General features: G+C 41.8%; 1 protein-coding gene across 1 annotated transcript; it reads left to right on the top strand.

Annotated features, from left to right (window-relative positions):
- Positions 1-2,492: 2,492 nt before the first annotated feature.
- slc25a48 (solute carrier family 25 member 48) lies at positions 2,493-15,499 on the top strand. The gene is made up of 7 exons (XM_072395128.1): positions 2,493-2,667; positions 3,914-3,957; positions 4,838-4,909; positions 6,387-6,639; positions 9,626-9,913; positions 11,548-11,681; positions 14,515-15,499. The coding sequence occupies exons 1-7, from the start codon at positions 2,613-2,615 to the stop codon at positions 14,617-14,619; spliced, it is 951 nt and encodes a 316-aa protein (XP_072251229.1). The 5' UTR covers positions 2,493-2,612; the 3' UTR covers positions 14,620-15,499.
- Positions 15,500-19,813: the final 4,314 nt, after the last annotated feature.

Genomic DNA, 19,813 nt, shown 5'->3' with positions numbered 1-19,813 from the left:
CGTTAATGTTTTGGCTTAAAAACCGACTCCAGGCTCCAGGTTCACATACTTTACTTTAAAAGGGCCCTTATTACTACATTTATGTTGTTTTCTGACAGTTTACGCCCAGCTTTGCTGTCAAAATAGGTTTCACAAATCATAAACTTCACAATAATTTGGACTTTTTAACTCGAGAACATTGTGAAATATCGATAATTTGAGGAATAGAAGAGAGCTGAAGAAGTGGAAATCAAAATGTTAATTAAAACCTGAGGACAAGTAAAGCTATCCGATGTTCCAGAAACACCTTCTTCCATCCAAAAGGTAACTTTAACTCAGGATTCTGATGTTATGCTCAGTTCAAAGATGCTCCAGCAGCTCTGGAAAAACTCCTTTTCCTCACATACGCTGAACTTTTTGCAGAGGCTGTTCTGCTTTGCTATTTTATTCAAATTTAAAAGCAAGTTTTCATCTTTTATTGGGTGATTGAACATCTGAGACTGTCAGCTGGTCAACTCTGACCTAATTTCCACCAGTCAACACACCGGGTGAAGAGCTTCAGTCCCTGAAATGTGATACAGAAAAATATGAGACCCCCCAGAAGCAAACATTCGCACGCTGCCTATAGGCTGTCTGGCAATGACAGGTTTTTATATGCTTTCCTTCTTCTACACCATCTTATTCCTGCTTTAATCCATCAGCATGTGAGCAAATAGAGACCAAATTTAAAGGAAGAGGAGAAAAACACGTCAGTCTCTCCTCTGAGCCTCTGCTGAGCTTTGGACAGTTAATATTACATTTCATCTGATACCCAGCTCCCCTTTAGTCACTGTTCCCCTAAACTGAACCCGTGATATTACCACGACAGTAAAGTCACGTTCATTTAATGCAGTGGACGGGATGTCTCTGGGGAACGTGATGCTTCATGCAACCACATGAGGGATGAAGTTTCACTGATCAGGACTTTTTACAGTTCATCTTTGGGCTTTAAACCGTGAGCCATAAGTCAGACTCCTCACATGTTGGCTCAGTTTTGTGGGTTAAAGCCACTTTAGGCTGAAAACAACAACCTGAATTCATTCTTCTTCACATCTGAGCACAACTTAATGAACAACTTTAGTCTTTTAATCTCTTTTTTTTTTACTTTAGACAGTAAACTTACATCAATAAAAACTTAAATAAAGAGTGAAAAACCTCTAGAACAAAAGGTGTTTTATTCTATTGTTAAAGGTTACTGAAGACTTTCTACTTTTTATCACTTGTCCTTGAAACTGAAACAGAAAGTAAAATGCAGAATATAAAGGCGAGAATGAGACTTACTTAGTGTCCGGATCATTTAACTCTGAGTGTAGAGCTGAGAAGTTTAGAATCTGAGATTTTCAGGTAAATTTCAGGTTAATTTGTGGAAAAAGACACTGAATCATGAAGCTCCTGCAACATTATGGGGTCTGTTTTCAGATTAAAATGAGGAATAAATGTGAGAAAATGACAAAGTAAAGACAAGAGAAACAGCTGTTCCTCTTCTTTTCTTACATGACTCACTTGTTTTGTTCTGGTAGTTTTCCACAAAGTGTGAAAATGATTTTATCAGAGTGGGATCACGTCTGGAGGAAGAGGAGTGTCCTCCGAAATATTAACTTATATGATTCCACACAGACTGTGTTCACAGACGAGCCGACCGTTCCACATCCACAGTTAGATTAAATGTTTTATATCAAAAGCTGAGCAACTCAAATTCAGCTTTGGGCCTTTCATAAAGTTAAAAGCTAAGGCTTTGGAGACGTGTTGCTCTGTGGAAGAAGTCCCGGCCTCTCGGCCAATCACAGCCGGGACAGGCTCCAGCTTTACTGTCGGCACCTCTGGATCAGTTATGGATCGGGCTAAGTGTGGCTGAAACATCTGGGCCTGAAACATCTGGGCCTAACTCTGGCCTGTTGTACGGGACAGATGTGAGGTCCATAAGGTGGGTTTGACATGAGCTTTGCAAAGTGTTGGGAATCTACTAAATCAGTGTATTTTACCATGATGTAGCACTGAGCTGCTTCCCTTCCATCACTTTACCCGAGTCAGTGAGACCCCCAGAAAACAACTTTTCCTCTGTTCTAATTTAGTTTCCAGTGGCACAAAGAAAATAAGGATAAAAAGAGCAGAAATCAACAGATTTAGCTTGTTTGGTTGTGAGGCTGGAGCAGCTGATCGTGTGCCTCAGGCTGTGAGTTTCCTGCAGCCTCCCTGTGATCTCAAGGTGGTTCCCGGGCACTGTTAGCAGAGGGGTCAAAGGGCAGAGGTCATTCTCAGAGCCTAACCTGACCGTGAGCGGCTGGGTTCAGGTTAACAGCAGAGACACAGGTCCTGTTCCTCCTCATGGCTCATTTCCATGACAGCTTCCCCATTGGCTGTTCGCTTTTTATCAATTCGCACCTGATTGGTCGGATTATCTGTCCCGCAGATGCTCCCTCAGCTCTGATTGGTCGTTGCTTCGGCACCGTCTTCTTATCAATATACTCTCTTTAAAATGTTTTTCTTCTGTCAGAAACGCGAACAACCGAGCTGTTACCGGTAAAAGCCGAAGTCTGTCCGTCCTCCTGAACCCTGGGACCGAGTTTCCGTCCGCTGGCCGATGAGTTCTGAACATGCAGAGTTCGAAGAGTTTTCGCTTGGATGATTTTATTGCAGGATGGATCGCAGGTGAGCTTTATTTTCACGCTTTATGCTGAGTTTCTGCGCCAGTTAATCTACGTGTGAAATGATTGGAGTGGAGTTTTTCTGCAGCCCCTGAAGCATCCACATCCTGCGTAAACAAAGGGGTCCACGGCGCATTCCGGCGCCCGCCTCCGCTTTCCCACACCGAAATAAAGCTGTAAAAGCCTCCGGTGATGCCTTCACAGACTGTCACAGCTTTCCTGATTAAGTTGAAAGTGTAACTGTGGTGACGGACACGCGCTGGCGGGCACGCGGTGACAGACACGCAGTGGGGGCACTGCTGCTTTGCCACTGGTTGCGTAACCATAAAAAGTAGGTCTGAGATACTGGAGTTCGTTCATCCGTTCATCAGCAGCGCCTTTAAAATGAAATCATGAGCTTTTAGATCCTCTGAGAAGTTTCTGGTGAATCCAGAAAGACCTGAACACAGCTGAGGGGCCTAAAAGTTGTTTTTATCCTTTAGATTCATTTGTATTTCGGCCAAAATCAACATGAGGAAGAGTTCAGTGAACACTTTGGCTTTTGTCCTGCTGTTTTTGGAAGAAGAAGTTGAGATTTTCCACAGATTAATTTTCCATATGTTCGCTCAGTGCTGCTCTCACAGCTCAGAGGGACCCGGACCCTTCAATCTGCACTTTTTATCTCACATTCAGCGCTCCAAACAGTGAATTAAACAGTGAATTAAACAGTGAAAGACAGAAAAATGAGTTGTTCCCTGATGTAAAAGCTCAGTTTGTTGTTCTGCTCCATTTGCAAAGGCCTCTTTTTTGGGACTTTCTCCCCATTTTGCAGGACTGAGCTGCATTTCTCCCTCAGCTCATGTTCAAATATGCTTTTTCTAACCTTGTTGGGTGTTATTCTGTTTCCACGGCGCCTCCTCAGCATGCTCCAAAGTGAAGTCCAACAGAGTTTAAGGGAACTGGGCGTTGGTGGGAGTGATTGTTACACGGTAATAAAGCGTGAGGCGAGGTTAACAGGGGCAGAGCAGCCATTTTCAGGCGAGTGCCACATGAGGACGACTCTGAAGGCTATAACGGTCACATGGGAGCACATAAGGAGGCCAATGCACACTCAGATGTCAGCGGGTCTCTGTCTGTTTGCATTGGAGCACATCACAAAGTGAAAGGGCCCAGCTCAGAAAAGTCAGAAGCAACCTTGTAAACTGAAACTTCACTGATTATTCCATGTTATTCCTGTGCTTCATCGTGTTTTCCTTTACTTTTGGCCACAGGAGCTGCCAGTGTGGTCGTAGGACATCCGCTGGACACAGTCAAGGTATTTAAGGCCTGCAGCGGGACGTTATCTCACCTTTCCTCGACTTTTACAGCTGCCTCATCCCGTTTCTAGTTGCTCTACATCCACATGCTGCAGCAGCAAAGTGGGATGTTCGTGGCATGATTCCTTCTTTAAAAGCCTGACAGCAGGACTCTTTGCTTATTGTTGACCATGGAAGAGGAAAGGAGTCGTCCCTCCACCTCTTTTATCCTAACCAGACACATCTCATGTTGCTTTACAGACCAGAGGAACACTAACCTGTGTTTGTGCTGCATTTATTCTGAATAATTACTTTAAATTCCAACTTCCAACTGGGAGAAATCAAAGACCAGAAGTTGGATTTCATTCCTTCGTTAACAAAGTAAAATGTTTCACTTCCTGATCTCATAAAACATTAACCACAAAGTACTGATAAAGCTTTATCAACTCTTTTCTTTAAGTTAAGTGAAGCATAAAACTTAAAGCTGATAGAAAAGTGCCTTTAAAAGCAGAGAAAAACAAGTTAAAGTAAAAATCCGACTGTTTGTCTCTCAGATTCTGAGCCCTGAAAGCCCAAAGTTAGGAGAGACAGAGCCGGTTCAGTTTTTATCCGTGCAGTAAAGATAATTCCCTCATGAGGCAGTAAATCTCACCGTTTATTCCTCAACATCATCTGCAGGAAGAAAAATGGGTTTTTCAGAAAAGGGATTGAAATGCAGCCTGGCTCTGAACCCAGAAGTTTTCTGATGGAAAGGAACTCTGAGAAAGAGAAGATGCTTCTTCTGGCTGAAGCTGAAGTCCTAAAAGTGACCTTTAAGTGACCTTTAAGTGACCTTTAAGTGACCTTTAAGTGACCTTTAAGTGACCTTTAAGTTCTGACGGCTCAGTTTCTTTCTTCCAGACGCGTCTCCAGGCGGGAAAGAACTACAGGAACACTGTCCACTGCATCCTCACCATCTACAGGAAGGAAACGGTAAACTCCTCCTCTGTTTGCTGCACATTTCTTTAAAAGAATGCTTTTCATCATCTGTACATTGGTGTTGGGACCTGTTCAGAAAACAGGAGGAATCTGGTTCGGGGCCAGGATTCGCTGCTCTGATTTTGGACCTTTTGTGCTCTTTTACTGCTTTTTGAGCCTCCAGATGTGTCCAGATGTGTCAGTTTCAGCTCAGCTGTCTCTGCCAGAAACAACAGACCTCCTCAGGCCTCCTTCAGGCCTCCTTCAGGCCTCCTTCAGGCCTCCTTCAGACCTCCTTCAGGCCTCCTTCAGACCTCCTTCAGGCCTCCCTCAGGCCTCCTTCAGGCCTCCTTCAGACCTCCTTCAGGCCTCCTTCAGACCTCCTTCAGGTCTCCTTCAGACCTCCTTCAGACCTCCTTCAGGCCTCCTTCAGACCTCCTTCAGGCCTCCTTCAGGCCTCCTTCAGACCTCCTTCAGGCCTCCTTCGGGCCTCCTTCAGGCCTCCTTCGGACCTCCTTCAGGCCTCCTTCAGGCCTCCTTCAGACCTCCTTCAGGCCTCCTTCAGACCTCCTTCAGGTCTCCTTCAGACCTCCTTCAGACCTCCTTCAGGCCTCCTTCAGGCCTCCTTCAGGCCTCCTTCAGGCCTCCTTCAGACCTCCTTCAGGCCTCCTTCAGGCCTCCTTCAGGCCTCCTTCAGACCTCCTTCAGGTCTCCTTCAGACCTCCTTCAGACCTCCTTCAGGCCTCCTTCAGGCCTCCTTCAGGCCTCCTTCAGACCTCCTTCAGGTCTCCTTCAGGCCTCCTTCAGGCCTCCTTCAGACCTCCTTCAGGCCTCCTTCAGGCCTCCTTCAGGTCTCCTTCAGGCCTCCTTCAGGCCTCCTTCAGACCTCCTTCGGGCCTCCTTCAGACCTCCTTCGGGCCTCCTTCGGACCTCCTTCAGACCTCCTTCAGGCCTCCTTCGGGCCTCCTTCAGGCCTCCTTCAGGCCTCCTTCAGGTCTCCTTCAGGCCTCCTTCAGACCTCCTTCAGGCCTCCTTCAGGCCTCCTTCAGACCTCCTTCAGGCCTCCTTCAGGCCTCCTCAGGCCTCCTCAGGCCTCCTTCAGACCTCCTTCAGGCCTCCTTCAGGCCTCCTTCAGACCTCCTTCAGACCTCCTTCAGGCCTCCTTTAGGCCTCCTTCGGGCCTCCTTCGGGCCTCCTTCGGGCCTCCTTCGGGCCTCCTTCGGGCCTCCTTCAGACCTCCTTCGGGCCTCCTTCAGACCTCCTTCGGGCCTCCTTCAGGCCTCCTTCAGACCTCCTTCAGGCCTCCTTCAGTCCCAAACCTCAGACCTGCCCTGCAACATGGATTGCAATAATGTGCTGGCTGATATTCTCAGAGTATTAAAAGTTTAAACGTTTCCAGATTTGACCTTTTTTATCTTTGTATTTTTGTTGATTTGGAGTGGTCACCATGACGACCAGTGACTGTTTTCTCTCCTTTGAATGCAACGCTCAGGTGGCGGGGTTCTTTAAGGGCATGTCTTTCCCGCTGGCCAGCATCACGGTCTACAACTCAGCTGTGTTCGGCTTCTTCAGCAACGTTCAAAGACTCATGAGCAAGTATCGCTATGGCGATGGGCGGCATCCCTGCAGCATGTTGGACCTGACCGTGGCCAGCATGCTGACTGGACTGATGTCAGTGGGCCTGGGAGCTCCGGTGGATCTGGTGAAGATCAGACTGCAAATGCAGACGCAGACGGTGCTAGCAGGTAAATCAAGGTTTGTTTACTTGGGCTTCGTATTCATTTAGACAGTTTATTTTTTAACTAATAAAGCAAAAATTAGGTCATGTTTTGGTCATATTTTGGTCATTTCTTTGGTCATTTTTTTGGTAATTTCTTTGGTCATATTTTGGTTATATTTTGGTTATATTTTGGTCATATTTTGGTCATTTCTGTGGTCATATTTTGGTCCTTTTTTGGTCATGTCTTTGGTCATGATTTTGGTTATATTTTGGTTATATTTTGGTCATTTCTTTGGTAATTTTTTTGGTCATATTTTGGTCATATTTTGGTCATTTCTTCGGTAATTTTTTTGGTAATTTCTTTGGTCATATTTTGGATATGTCTTTGGTCATTTCTTTGGTCATATTTTGGTTATATTTTGGTCATATTTTGGTCATATTTTGGATATGTCTTTGGTCATTTCTTTGGTCATATTTTGGTTATATTTTGGTCATATTTTGGTCATATTTTGGATATGTCTTTGGTCATTTCTTTGGTCATATTTTGGTTATATTTTGGTCATATTTTGGTCATATTTTGGATATGTCTTTGGTCATTTCTGTGGTCATATTTTGGTCCTTTTTTGGTCATGTCTTTGGTCATGATTTTGGTCATATCTTTGGTCATGTCTTTGGTCATTTCTTTGGTCATTTCTTTGGTCATATTCTGGTTATATTTTGGTTATATTTTGGTCATGTCTTTGGTCATTTCTTTGGTCATATTTTGGTTATATTTTGGTCATATTTTGGTCATATTTTGGATATGTCTTTGGTCATTTCTGTGGTCATATTTTGGTCCTTTTTTGGTCATGTCTTTGGTCATTTCTTTGGTCATTTCTTTGGTCATATTCTGGTTATATTTTGGTCATATTTTGGTCACATCTTTGGTCACGTCTTTGGTCATATTTTGGTTATATTTTGGTCATGTCTTTGGTCATGATTTTGGTTATATTTTGGTTATATTTTGGTCATTTCTTTGGTCATTTCTTTGGTCATTTCTTTGGTCATTTCTTTGGTCATATTTTGGTTATATTTTGGTTATATTTTGGTCATGTCTTTGGTCATTTCTTTGGTTATATTTTGGTCACATCTTTGGTCATGATTTTGGTTATATTTTGGTTATATTTTGGTCATTTCTTTGGTCATTTCTTTGGTCATTTCTTTGGTCATATTTTGGTTATATTTTGGTTATATTTTGGTCATTTCTTTGGTCATTTCTTTGGTTATATTTTGGTTATATTTTGGTCATTTCTTTGGTTATATTTTGGTAATTTCTTTGGTCATATTTTGGTAATTTCTTTGGTCATTTCTTTGGTCATTTCTTTGGTCATTTCTTTGGTAATTTCTTTGGTCATTTCTTTGGTCATTTCTTTGGTCATATTTTGGTTATATTTTGGTTATATTTTGGTCATGTCTTTGGTCATTTCTTTGGTTATATTTTGGTCACATCTTTGGTCATGATTTTGGTTATATTTTGGTTATATTTTGGTCATTTCTTTGGTCATTTCTTTGGTCATTTCTTTGGTCATATTTTGGTTATATTTTGGTTATATTTTGGTCATTTCTTTGGTCATTTCTTTGGTTATATTTTGGTTATATTTTGGTCATTTCTTTGGTTATATTTTGGTCATTTCTTTGGTCATATTTTGGTAATTTCTTTGGTCATTTCTTTGGTCATTTCTTTGGTCATTTCTTTGGTCATATCTTTTGTCATATTTTGGTTATATTTTGGTCATATTTTGGTCATATTTTGGTCATATCTTTGGTCATTTCTTTGGTTGAGGTTGTATTGTCTGGGCTGTTAAACATAAACTGATCAAACTGAGTTCACATCAGTTAAATTGTAAGAATGAAACATTTACAGCATTTTCATGTGTTTGCCAAGCTCAGCCCTCTACCACCTGCAGCCATGTGCAGCTCACATTTATTTTATGAACTTTCTCAAAGGAACTTTCATATTTTTTCATTTCATAGTTTTATGATTGTCCAAAGTGCCAGAAAGCTTAGTCAGAGTGAACTCATCCGAAGTGCTGCGCCTCGATTACCTCGATAAAGATTATTTTAGCACAGAAATAAAAAGTCGACATTTTAACTGCCAACGACAAACTGCTGATAAACGAAGTGTGTGGTATTTGTGATGATTGGGTTATGTAATCTCTTCCAGAACTGGTAGTTCCTGGCTGACATGAACATAATGTTTCTGATGTTCTCTCTTTCCTGACACTTCTGGTCTGCACAATTAGTTCAGAGTGTGGAGAAACACTGAAACACTACTTTTTACCAGAGTTTAAGTAAATCAGAGATTAAACCGTTCAGTTGGCCGTCGCCACTCAAAGAAACTCCTAACATGCTTTCTCATATTTAACTAATTTCTTTGGTCATATTTTGGTCATATTTTGGTCATATTTTGGTCATTTCTTTGGTTATTTTTTGGTAATTTCTTTGGTCATATTTTGGTCATATTTTGGTAATTTCTTTAGTTATTTTTTGGTCATTTTTTGGTAATTTCTTTGGTAATTTCTTTGGTCATATTTTGGTCATTTTTTGGTAATTTCTTTGGTCATTTTTTGGTAATTTATTTGGTAATTTCTTTGGTTATTTTTTGGTAATTTCTTTGGTCATATTTTGGTCATATTTTGGTCATTTCTTTGGTCATTTTTTGGTAATTTCTTTGGTCATTTCTTTGGTCATATTTTGGTCATTTCTTTGGTCATTTTTTGGTAATTTATTTGGTAATTTCTTTGGTAATTTCTTTGGTTATTTTTTGGTAATTTCTTTGGTCATATTTTGGTCATATTTTGGTAATTTCTTTGGTTATTTTTTGGTCATTTTTTGGTAATTTCTTTGGTAATTTCTTTGGTCATATTTTGGTCATATTTTGGTAATTTCTTTGGTTATTTTTTGGTCATTTTTTGGTAATTTCTTTGGTAATTTCTTTGGTCATATTTTGGTAATTTCTTTCTTTCTTGCAGAAAACCTGCACCTTGCTGGTAACGTGCCCAGTGGAACCAGCATCCCGCTGCGCTCCGTCAACATTCCCAGCCAGCAGCTCTACCGAGGCCCCATCCACTGCATCAGCAGCATCCTGCAGACTGAGGGCCTCCAGGGCCTCTACAGAGGGGCCGGGGCCATGATCCTCAGGGACGTCCCTGGATACACGCTCTATTTCCTGCCTTACGCCTTCTTCTGTGACCTGCTGAGACCAGACGCCTCATCCAGCCCTCATCCTTGCTCTATATGGCTCGCTGGCGGATTAGCAGGTAAATTTAGCATTTAATGTTCAGCTTTTGAACATCACCAATGAAATGTGTTCGGAAGGTTTTCTGTTTCATTGTGAGATTTGGTCAGAAGCTTTCCTGTTGGAGGTGTTCGTGCTGGAAGCCGCAGAGTAGGAGACCAACATGGCATTCGCTCTGTGCATGTTGCTGAGCTGAATGTTGGGTCTCGGAGCAGGAAGTTGATCAACTGATGGAGAGAGGGAGTTAACAGGAACTCTTTTCAGTGTTTCAGCCTGTATTTGACAGTTTTGGCTCTGATAACTTACAGAAAACACCCCTGTAGCTCCGTTCCTGGTCAATAATTTGTTTTTATTGAAGAGTCAGAGTCCATTCACTCTTAAATGTTTTCAGAGTCTGCAGACCACGAGCAGGGGTTGCTCGGCTCTTCTTCTGGTGATTTGATAGCTCCAGATCGTATTCCTTACTGTCGGCTTCTATATATAAAACATTCTAAATTAGATTATCACTCACAGAGAATCCTCCCAAAACCTGACGCTTACCTAAAAAGCCTCCAGAATGATGAACTTTGACTGTTGAAGCATTCTTTTAAAAGGTTTAAACACTTGTAGAATTGATATCTAACTATTATTAGTCATTTTTTCACCCCTTGTTGACCTTAATGACTGATCGCTGTTTGCAGCTCTTGTGTTTTGCTGCTGATAAGTTAAAATAAGTTAAATTCAGTATCCAAAGTAAGACAAAGTGAAGTAAAATCTGCATATTTTACTTGGATCAGAGGGTAAGAAGATACAGACGGTTGTAAATCTAAAGACTGAACTTCAGCTGCATCCAGATAACAACTTATTTTTGATAAATTCAGTCTCCCTGCTGTGTCACAGACTGTAAAAGAAAGCTTCCATCTTGGTCTTTGTCTGTATTTTGGATGATTTCTGCTTGTTTTCAGACCTTTTATTGTCTTCCATGTGCTCCTTTACTGCAGGAAGCGTGTTTTTCTGTTTATTTGACTTGTGAAACCCTGATTATTCTTTATCTGGGATGATGTGTCACAGATATCCGTGACCTGAGTTTCAGAAAGACTTTTCTGGTGTGATGACCTCATTCCCAGGCAATAATTTCAAGAAACTGACATAATTTCTTCCGTATGTGGGGCTCTCGTGGTTGTTATCAGCACAGAAACGTACAGCATAAAAGGTGTGTTAGCATCCAGCCAATGAGGGCTGTGTGGATAAACACCGCAGCCCTCAGCTCGATTGCTTCCAGATGCAGGCTGGCCGACTGAGAACACGTGATGCAGACAAAACGTTGCACAGAGACGGCCAGAATCAACTGTGCCGTAACTCAAGAGGCCCCGATGTTTGGCCTGAAAGTAGGAACTGAAAAGGCTGTTTGTCCCACGATTCAGACGTTCAGTAAACGTCTCATTTAGACTTACTGTGTAACGGCTTTTTTTAACTTAAACCGACAGATTCCAGTCAGATTAGACCTGATAAATGCACCATTATGTGGTTTCTTTGGCCATATGGAGTCATTTCTGAGGCTTCCTGACTGAAACATGTTCCTGAAGTCTAAGCTAACAACCTTATTGTTAACATTTCTGCTTTTATATGACTGGAGCTGGGCCTTGAACCCTAACCCTGACTCTTCCTCTTCCTCAGGGTCCATTTCCTGGGTCACGGCTACGCCGGCCGACGTGGTGAAGAGTCGAATGCAGGCCGACGCTCAGCTGCAGAGGAAGTACAAGGGAGTTTTACACTGCATCAGCGACAGTTACAGGACCGAGGGAGCGCAGGTGAGCACGTGACCTCCGACCTCTGACCTCCGGGTTACAGCAGAACTGGAAGCAGGCAGAACTGGACTTCTCCACCTCTTTTAGCTGAAAGCAAAGCATGATTTCCCCCAAAAGTCAACCATGAATTAGGAGTCATCTCATGCTGAATTTGTCCATAAATTCTAGCTTAGTTGTTTAATACTTTTCTCTCTCTGCTGAAACTTCCAAACGGCTGAAGTTTAAGCTGAAAGTGTGGAGAGAGAAGCTATTGATTATCAGATGCTGTGAGAGAGGAAACTGTGCGTCACACTTTATAGCGCCAGATCATTAAAGATGGTGTTTTCGTGCTGTTGGTCGATCATTTTCAGTTGTTTCTGCCTCTTTGACTCTGCAGTGACGGCTTCCTTTTCCCACCAGGTCTCGCTAAGTTTCAGCTCGGGGTTTATGTGTTATCAGACTAACTGAAATGACCTTCGGCTCGGCTGTGACCTTAAGGGATAAAACAGTCCAGAACAAAAAAACCACGAGTGAGTTCGACCTCAGAGCTAAAAGGCCCGACTGAAAGAGCCCTGCAGGCATCATAAAGGGCACCTTTTGGAGCTGTGTGGCTGTTCTGTTAATGAAGAAAAACTTTATTTGCCTTTTTTGTCAGATTAAAATGAGTCACTTCAGTTGTTTTGGACATATCTTTGGATAATGGTTGCATTCATTGTGCTGCATTGTTTTGGTCATTAAACAGAAGAACAGAATCAGGTTTATGGTGAAATAAGGATGTTTAACTCAGGCCAGTTTATGCTTCATTACTTCGTTTACTTGGAAACGTCCTGCTGTTTTAATCATTAATCTGATCATTAAAGGTTCCTGTCAGGCTTCCCTGAAACCTGCTGAAAGTCATGTGAGAAGGATTCACATCACAAAGCATTAAGAACAGAGTCATAAAAGACGTTTCCCAGAAACTGTTACATAAAAGGTTGCAAAATTAAGACAAACTGCTGCCATTTCCAATGTGGGAAATCTTCATTGAATGTGTTTGGCAAACATTTGCCAAGTGATCAATACCAAAAGATCCTGAGCTGCTGTGAGAAGCCGAGCTGCTCATGTGACTTGATGCTCATCGATCAATGACTCAGGTTATTACAGGACAGTTTCCCCGCGTTAAATGACCTGCTGGGGCTTGAATTTCATCCATCTTTCAGAGTAAGGCCGAGTTGTGACAGTGTTCCTGCTTCGTTATTGATCCGGTAGAAAGTAATCACCTCCCAGAGTAAATAAGATGTGAGAGTAAAGCTAGTTATCTGTGCTGTAATTATGTCTGATCTGCTCATTTATCCGCTATGATGCAGAGAAAAAGACAAGACTGAGAGCTCAGAGCTGGTTCTGACATGCAGCTGAGTATCCCTCATGCATGAAGCTTAGCGATGCTAACGATCTGCCGCTAAAGAGAAAAAAGGAGAACGAGCTAAAGCAGCAGCTGAGTATCCTTCATGCATGAAGCTTAGCGATGCTAACGATCTGCTGCTAAAGAGAAAAAAGGAGAACGAGCTAAAGCAGGAGCTGAGTATCCCTCATGCATGAAGCTTAGCGATGCTAACGATCTGCCGCTAAAGAGAAAAAAGGAGAACGAGCTAAAGCAGCAGCTGAGTATCCCTCATGCATGAAGCTTAGCGATGCTAACGATCTGCCGCTAAAGAGAAAAAAGGAGAACGAGCTAAAGCAGCAGCTGAGTATCCCTCACACATGAAGCTTAGCGATGCTAACGATCTGCCGCTAAAGAGAAAAAAGGAGAACGAGCTAAAGCAGCAGCTGAGTATCCCTCACACATGAAGCTTAGCGATGCTAACGATCTGCCGCTAAAGAGAAAAAAGGAGAACGAGCTAAAGCAGCAGCTGAGGATCCCTCATGCATGAAGCTTAGCGATGCTAACGATCTGCCGCTAAAGAGAAAAAAGGAGAACGAGCTAAAGCAGCAGCTGAGGATCCCTCACACATGAAGCTTAGCGATGCTAACGATCTGCCGCTAAAGAGAAAAAAGGAGAACGAGCTAAAGCAGCAGCTGAGTATCCCTCATGCATGAAGCTTAGCGATGCTAACAACCTGCCGCTAAAGAGAAAAAAGGAGAACGAGCTAAAGCAGCAGCTGAGTATCCCTCATGCATGAAGCTTAGCGATGCTAACAACCTGCCGCTAAAGAGAAAAAAGGAGAACGAGCTAAAGCATCAGCAGAGTATCCCTCATGCATGAAGCTTAGCGATGCTAACGATCTGCCGCTAAAGAGAAAAAGGAGAATGAGCTAAAGCAGCAGCAGAGTATCCCTCACACATGAAGCTTAGAGATGCTAACGATCTGCCGCTAAAGAGAAAAAAGGAGAATGAGCTAAAGCAGCAGCAGAGTATCCCTCACACATGAAGCTTAGCGATGCTAACGATCTGCCGCTAAAGAGAAAAAAGGAGAATGAGCTAAAGCAGCAGCTGAGGATCCCTCACACATGAAGCTTAGCGATGCTAACGATCTGCCGCTAAAGAGAAAAAAGGAGAACGAGCTAAAGCAGCAGCTGAGGATTCCTCACACATGAAGCTTAGCGATGCTAACGATCTGCCGCTAAAGAGAAAAAAGGAGAACGAGCTAAAGCAGCAGCTGAGGATCCCTCACACATGAAGCTTAGCGATGCTAACGATCTGCCGCTAAAGAGAAAAAAGGAGAACGAGCTAAAGCAGCAGCTGAGGATCCGTTCGCCTCGTTGGGAAAATAACCAGCGGAAGCCGGTTTAATCCATTAGGGCTCCAGCATAGATGAGTTAACTCCACTTTAAACACAGTAGCACTTTGAGCATATAACTCAAACCTCGTTGTTTCGCAGGTTTTCTTCCGGGGAGCGTCAGTAAACGCCATCAGAGGCTTCCCGATGAGCTCCACCATGTTTCTGACCTACGAACTCTCTCTGCGGCTCTTCAGGAGTTCGTAGGACTGCAGATGTTCAGGAAACACACTCAGCTGCTTGGTACAGGAGCATCCGAACTTCGTGCACGTGCAGCTCGTTGTGTGGTGCGTTCACAGACTGGGTCCAGTTCTGATTGGTTACAGCGGTCAGTGGGAGGAGCCTGTTGGGAACAGAACCGAATCCTAATTGATTAGATGTGATTCTGGCTCTGAAAAGAGATTCTTGTGTTATTTTCTCAGTGATTTATTGAGACCAGCTGAGTAACAACGACAGAAATGTTGTTGTTGCACAGCGTGACGCCACATTCACTGAATTCAATCGTTAGATTTGAAGAGAAATGAAATAAAATGTTTTAAGCTATTTATCAATTAGAAGGCAAACGCACTTTTTAACTCAGCAAGACGAGGAAATATGAATTTATGCTGAAAAGAAGCTTTTATTAAGGATATTTCCTTAAACGTAACATTTTTTTTATCTTCTTAAGTGCTTTGAATTGCAGTAATTCGATAATGTTGCACATTTAATTAATGCACCGAGAGTTTTAGAATATTTTTAAACCTCTTCCAAAATGTGAAGTAAAGGTTCTGCGTAGCGTAGCGTCCGCTAACCTGGACTGTGTGTGTGACACCTTCCACTTGTACATATGTTCGTGTGTTTCTTATATTAAGAAAAGTGCGTTTTTACTTGAGTTCGTTTCAACTCGAGCCGCTGAATTACAGTAATCATATTTACTACTAACCACACAAGTTTCACTCAGAAAACTCGAATAGTTAGATCAAGACTTTCACTATTCTCTTCAAATATTAGTGTTTTAAAAGGCTTTTTCCTGATGTAAATATGTGTAAATATGTTAACAACCATTCCAGATGTTTATTGTACATAAATAAAGCTTTGAAACACGTGAGTTCCTTCACTGACTCTGCTCTTCTTAGAATAAACAGTCATGTGATGGCTGCTACTTAAAGATATCAGCTTGTAGCCAGATAAGCGCTTGGTGTCGACTCGTGTTACAGGAAAGAATGTCTTTCATGTTGTAACTGAAGCTGATAAGGAGCCAAAGGCTTCAGCAGAAACGCTGCCTGCTCCGAGTTAGCGTCTGCAGACGGCTGATAAAAGCCTGAGGTCACTGTCACAGCAGCAAGGTGCGTCCGTGACCTTTCACCTGCCTGTGATGTGACCCTCTGTCCAGAAGGGGGCAGCATTCACCAACACAGAGCGCTGCAGCTGTTCCTGACAGCTGTCACACTTCTCTCTTATTGGAGCTTTCGATGCCCAGCTGTGGACCAAAGGAAGGAAGTTCACTGTTGGCACATTTTGACCCCACATATTCTCAATTATATGGGAAGTCAAATGCCTAAATTTCCATAAATAACTCTAAGGAGTAAAATACCAGCTGCAGACCAGCTGTGACATGATAAACCTTCACTGTGGCTTTACTGTTTTCTCTCTTTCTGGTCTACTTTGTCATTTTAAGGTCTTTTTTATCACTTTTTTGTCTCTTTTTGGTCTATTTTGTCTCTTTCTGGTCTTTTTTATCACTTTTTTGTCTCTTTTTGGTTTATTTTGTCTCTTTCTGGTCTTTTTTTATCACTTTTTTGTCTCTTTTTGGTTTATTTTCTCTCTTTTTTGGTTTATTTTCTCTCTTTCTGGTCTTTTTTATCACTTTTTTGTCTCTTTTTTGGTTTATTTTGTCTCTTTCTGGTCTTTTTTTATCACTTTTTTGTCTCTTTTTGGTTTATTTTCTCTCTTTTTGGTTTATTTTCTCTCTTTTTGGTTTATTTTGTCTCTTTCTGGTTTATTTTGTCTCTTTTTGGTCTTTTTTGTCACTTTCTGGTCTTTTTTCTCTCTTTGTGGTCTATTTGTCGTTTTAATGTCTTTTTTATCAATTTTTTCTCTCTTTCTGGTCTTTTTGTGGTCTTTTTTTGTCACTTTCTGGTCTTTTTTATCACTTTTTTGTCTCTTTTTGGTTTATTTAGTCACTTTCTGGTCATTTTTGTCTCTTTGTTGCAGATTTTTTTTTTACTTCCATTCACTGAGTGTCCCCTTAAACAGTTTTTTGCATGTTTACATTTGTGTGTTTCAGATGACATTAATGTCATTAAATGTGCTGTCATGTGTCTTTTTGGATTAAAAACAGCTGATACATCTGTGAAATAAGGAAAAATCCGCTGACATGATTTGTCTCCTGGTCCTGACAGATTAAAACATTCTCAGCTATTTATCATCAATAATAAAATATACCTCTGAATGTTGTATATTTTATTAATGCAACACTGTGGTGGATAAACACATCCAAAGATCTTTTTTCTGTTGTGCATCATGTGAAATTAGTCAAAATTATTATTCCAAAAACTCACAGAAGCATCTGAAAATGTCATCATATGATGATTTCACTGCAGTTAAATCAAAACACTGGATCAGCTGAAGGATTTCCTAACAATTTGCTGACCTGCAGCGCCACCTGCTGGTCAAACGTTTGATGAATTGATGACATTGAGAAAAGAAATTGATGAATATTACCAAATTAAATAAAGAAGTTGAGCTTATACTGTATGAAAGTTAACTTTCCTCATTTTAGATTTGATTTGATTTGAATTTAATGTAACTATTAAACAACTGAATGAAAGAAAAATGTCCCTGATTGACTCTTTTTGTTCAGTGCAGCTGAAATAATATGAATAATGGAGAAAATATGGAGCTTCAGTTAGTGTGAAATGAAGAAGCTTAATTACATTATTTGTATCCACTTTGAATGGGAACTAAAAATTGTTTAGTCTAGTTTCTCCCCATATTTACTGCGTCACACTGCCATCTAGTGGTCACATGCGGCCTGTGCAGTTTTCTGACCCAGTTCAGTCACAACCAAATGAGTTTCACCACATGATCAGAGCATCTCTCTCCAGATTATGTCATTAAGATGCAGAAGTCCGCCCAGATTGATCTGTTCTGCACACATTGAAATAGAAAAACGATGCTACAATAAAAGCTTTCTGATGTGGTTTGAATTAGAAGAAAACTGTGTTGGAGACGTTGTTTCTGTTGGACTCAGGGTTGAATGGGAGTAAAACAAGTCTTCAGTGTTTAACCAACGGACATAAAGTCAGTTCATGGTCGCTTTATTTGAAGAAGCCCAACAGTTTAATTCCAGCAGCACAGACTCTCTGACAGAAATGTGGAATTATATCAGTTTCAAGGAGCTACCAGAGAGATTCAAACAGGACGTTAGTTTCTGTATGTAGGTTGGCTGAGGACATGCTGCCATGCTGCTGTGGAGAGTTCAGGTGTGTTTACCTGCGTTACCTCATCAACATCTGGACAGCTGCTGAGTGATTTAATGCAGAAACACAGACAGAATGAAGCTGTTCCTGCAGTCAGACCAGAAACAGCTCTGTAGATACAGATAGTTACTGATCCCAGAGGGAAACAGGTTAGCAGTTAGCTGTAAGTTAGCAGTAAGCTGTAAGTTAGCAGTTAGCTGTAAGTTAGCAGTTAGCCCTAAGTCAGCAGTTAGCTGTGAGTTAGCACTAAGTTAGCAGTTAGCTGTAAGTTAGCAGTTAGCTGTAAGTTAGCAGTTAGCACTAAGTTAGCAGTTAGCTGTGAGTTAGCAGTTAGCTGTAAGTTAGCAGTTAGCTTTAAGCTAGCAGTTAGCTGTAAGTTAGCTGTTAGCTGTAAGTTAGCAGTTAGCACTAAGCTAGCAGTTAGCTGTAAGTTAGCAGTTAGCACTATGTTAGCTGTAAGTTGGCAGTTAGCTGTAAGTTAGCAGTTAGCTGTGAGTTAGCAGTTAGCTCTGAGTTAGCAGTTAGCTGTAAGTTAGCAGTTAGCACTACGTTAGTTGTAAGTTGGCAGTTAGCTGTAAGTTAGCAGTTAGCTGTAAGCTAGCAGTTAGCTGTAAGTTAGCAGTTAGCTGTGAGTTAGCAGTTAGCTGTGAGTTAGCAGTAAGCTGTAAGTTAGCAGGTAGCAGTAAGTTGGCAGTTAGCACTAAGTTAGCAGTTAGCTGTAAGTTAGCAGCAGATGCTAGCAAACGATGCTTTCTCACCAACAGTAATGGACCAAGCCAGAGATGTGCACAGCGTAACTCGTAGTAATGCATGTGAACCGTTAATTACTGCGTTTAAACATTTTGGATATATTAACCTCATTAAACAGTTGTACCTGGAGACCTCCATCTTTATCAGAAACATGCCGATAATCTAACGTTAGCACACCGAGAGTGAGGAGAGGACCGGTGTTGTGTTGGAAACACACCTTAAACACAGCTGCAGGTTGTCTGAGTTACAGAACGGAACCGTTCAGCTAGAAAGCTTCAGCTAACAAAGTAATGTGGGAACAATAATGTTCATCTTTCAGAAAGGAACAGCAGTAACTCCTTAGAAGTTGGTGTACGTCATCTTCATTAGCTAAGCTGTTAGTGTTAGCTGTTAGCGTTAGCTGCTGCTAAAGGAAGAAATAAATCAGTAAATAAACCATGAGGAGTTATTTCTCAGATGCTTCCATTTCCCTGCTCTGAAGTTCAGGCTCTGAGAGTTGGAACTGATCCTCTTTGTGGCTCAGTTCCTTCAGTCCAGCGTTGAACTGGACCAAGTTGTTAAAACAGTGGGATGAAAAGTGTCTGCTGCACATTCACAGTCTTTAGCTAACTCTGCTGGAACATTAGCCTCAGATATAGTTTATCCACTGGGCTCTTATATCCTCTGAGGCTGCTGCTGGATGGAAGATGCATGCTCCTCAGTGCAGCTGACAGCAGAACATTTCCACCAGAAGCTGGCTTCATCCGTCCAGCAGGGTGGATGTGAGTGGGCGGGGCTTAGCAGAGGAGGCGGAGCCAACTTAAGGAGTGACTACTTTAGAAATTAAAATCAGACAAAGGGGACTAAATAAATCCCAGGGTTGTGTTTTTGGGGAGTTTTACACCTTCAGACGCCCTGATATCTGCTCCCAGGAACAGGAAGAAGGAGTTTTACTCAATATGTCACCAGTGAAGAGAAGCCTAAACTGGCAAAACATGATCTATCCTTCGAGTTCTGGTCAGAACTCTTATCGCAGCATTTTTTGGTCATGTGGAGGCTTTTCAAAGAGTTCTGACAACATAACGGGTCATTATGGTCTTCCACATGTTTGGGTTAGACCCCAGACTGAGGATCACTGGCTTAAAGGTTTAAATTCAACTTTAAACCAACTGTCAGGTCCCTAGTTTTCAATGTGAAGAAAAGAGGATGCA

This window comes from Leuresthes tenuis, unplaced genomic scaffold, assembly GCF_036924035.1.
Source record: "Leuresthes tenuis unplaced genomic scaffold, fLeuTen1.0.hap1 SCAF_11, whole genome shotgun sequence".
Taxonomy (NCBI): domain Eukaryota; kingdom Metazoa; phylum Chordata; class Actinopteri; order Atheriniformes; family Atherinopsidae; genus Leuresthes; species Leuresthes tenuis.
The sequence above is the reverse complement of the archived record's forward strand: the minus strand, read 5'-3'. Positions and strand labels throughout refer to the sequence as shown.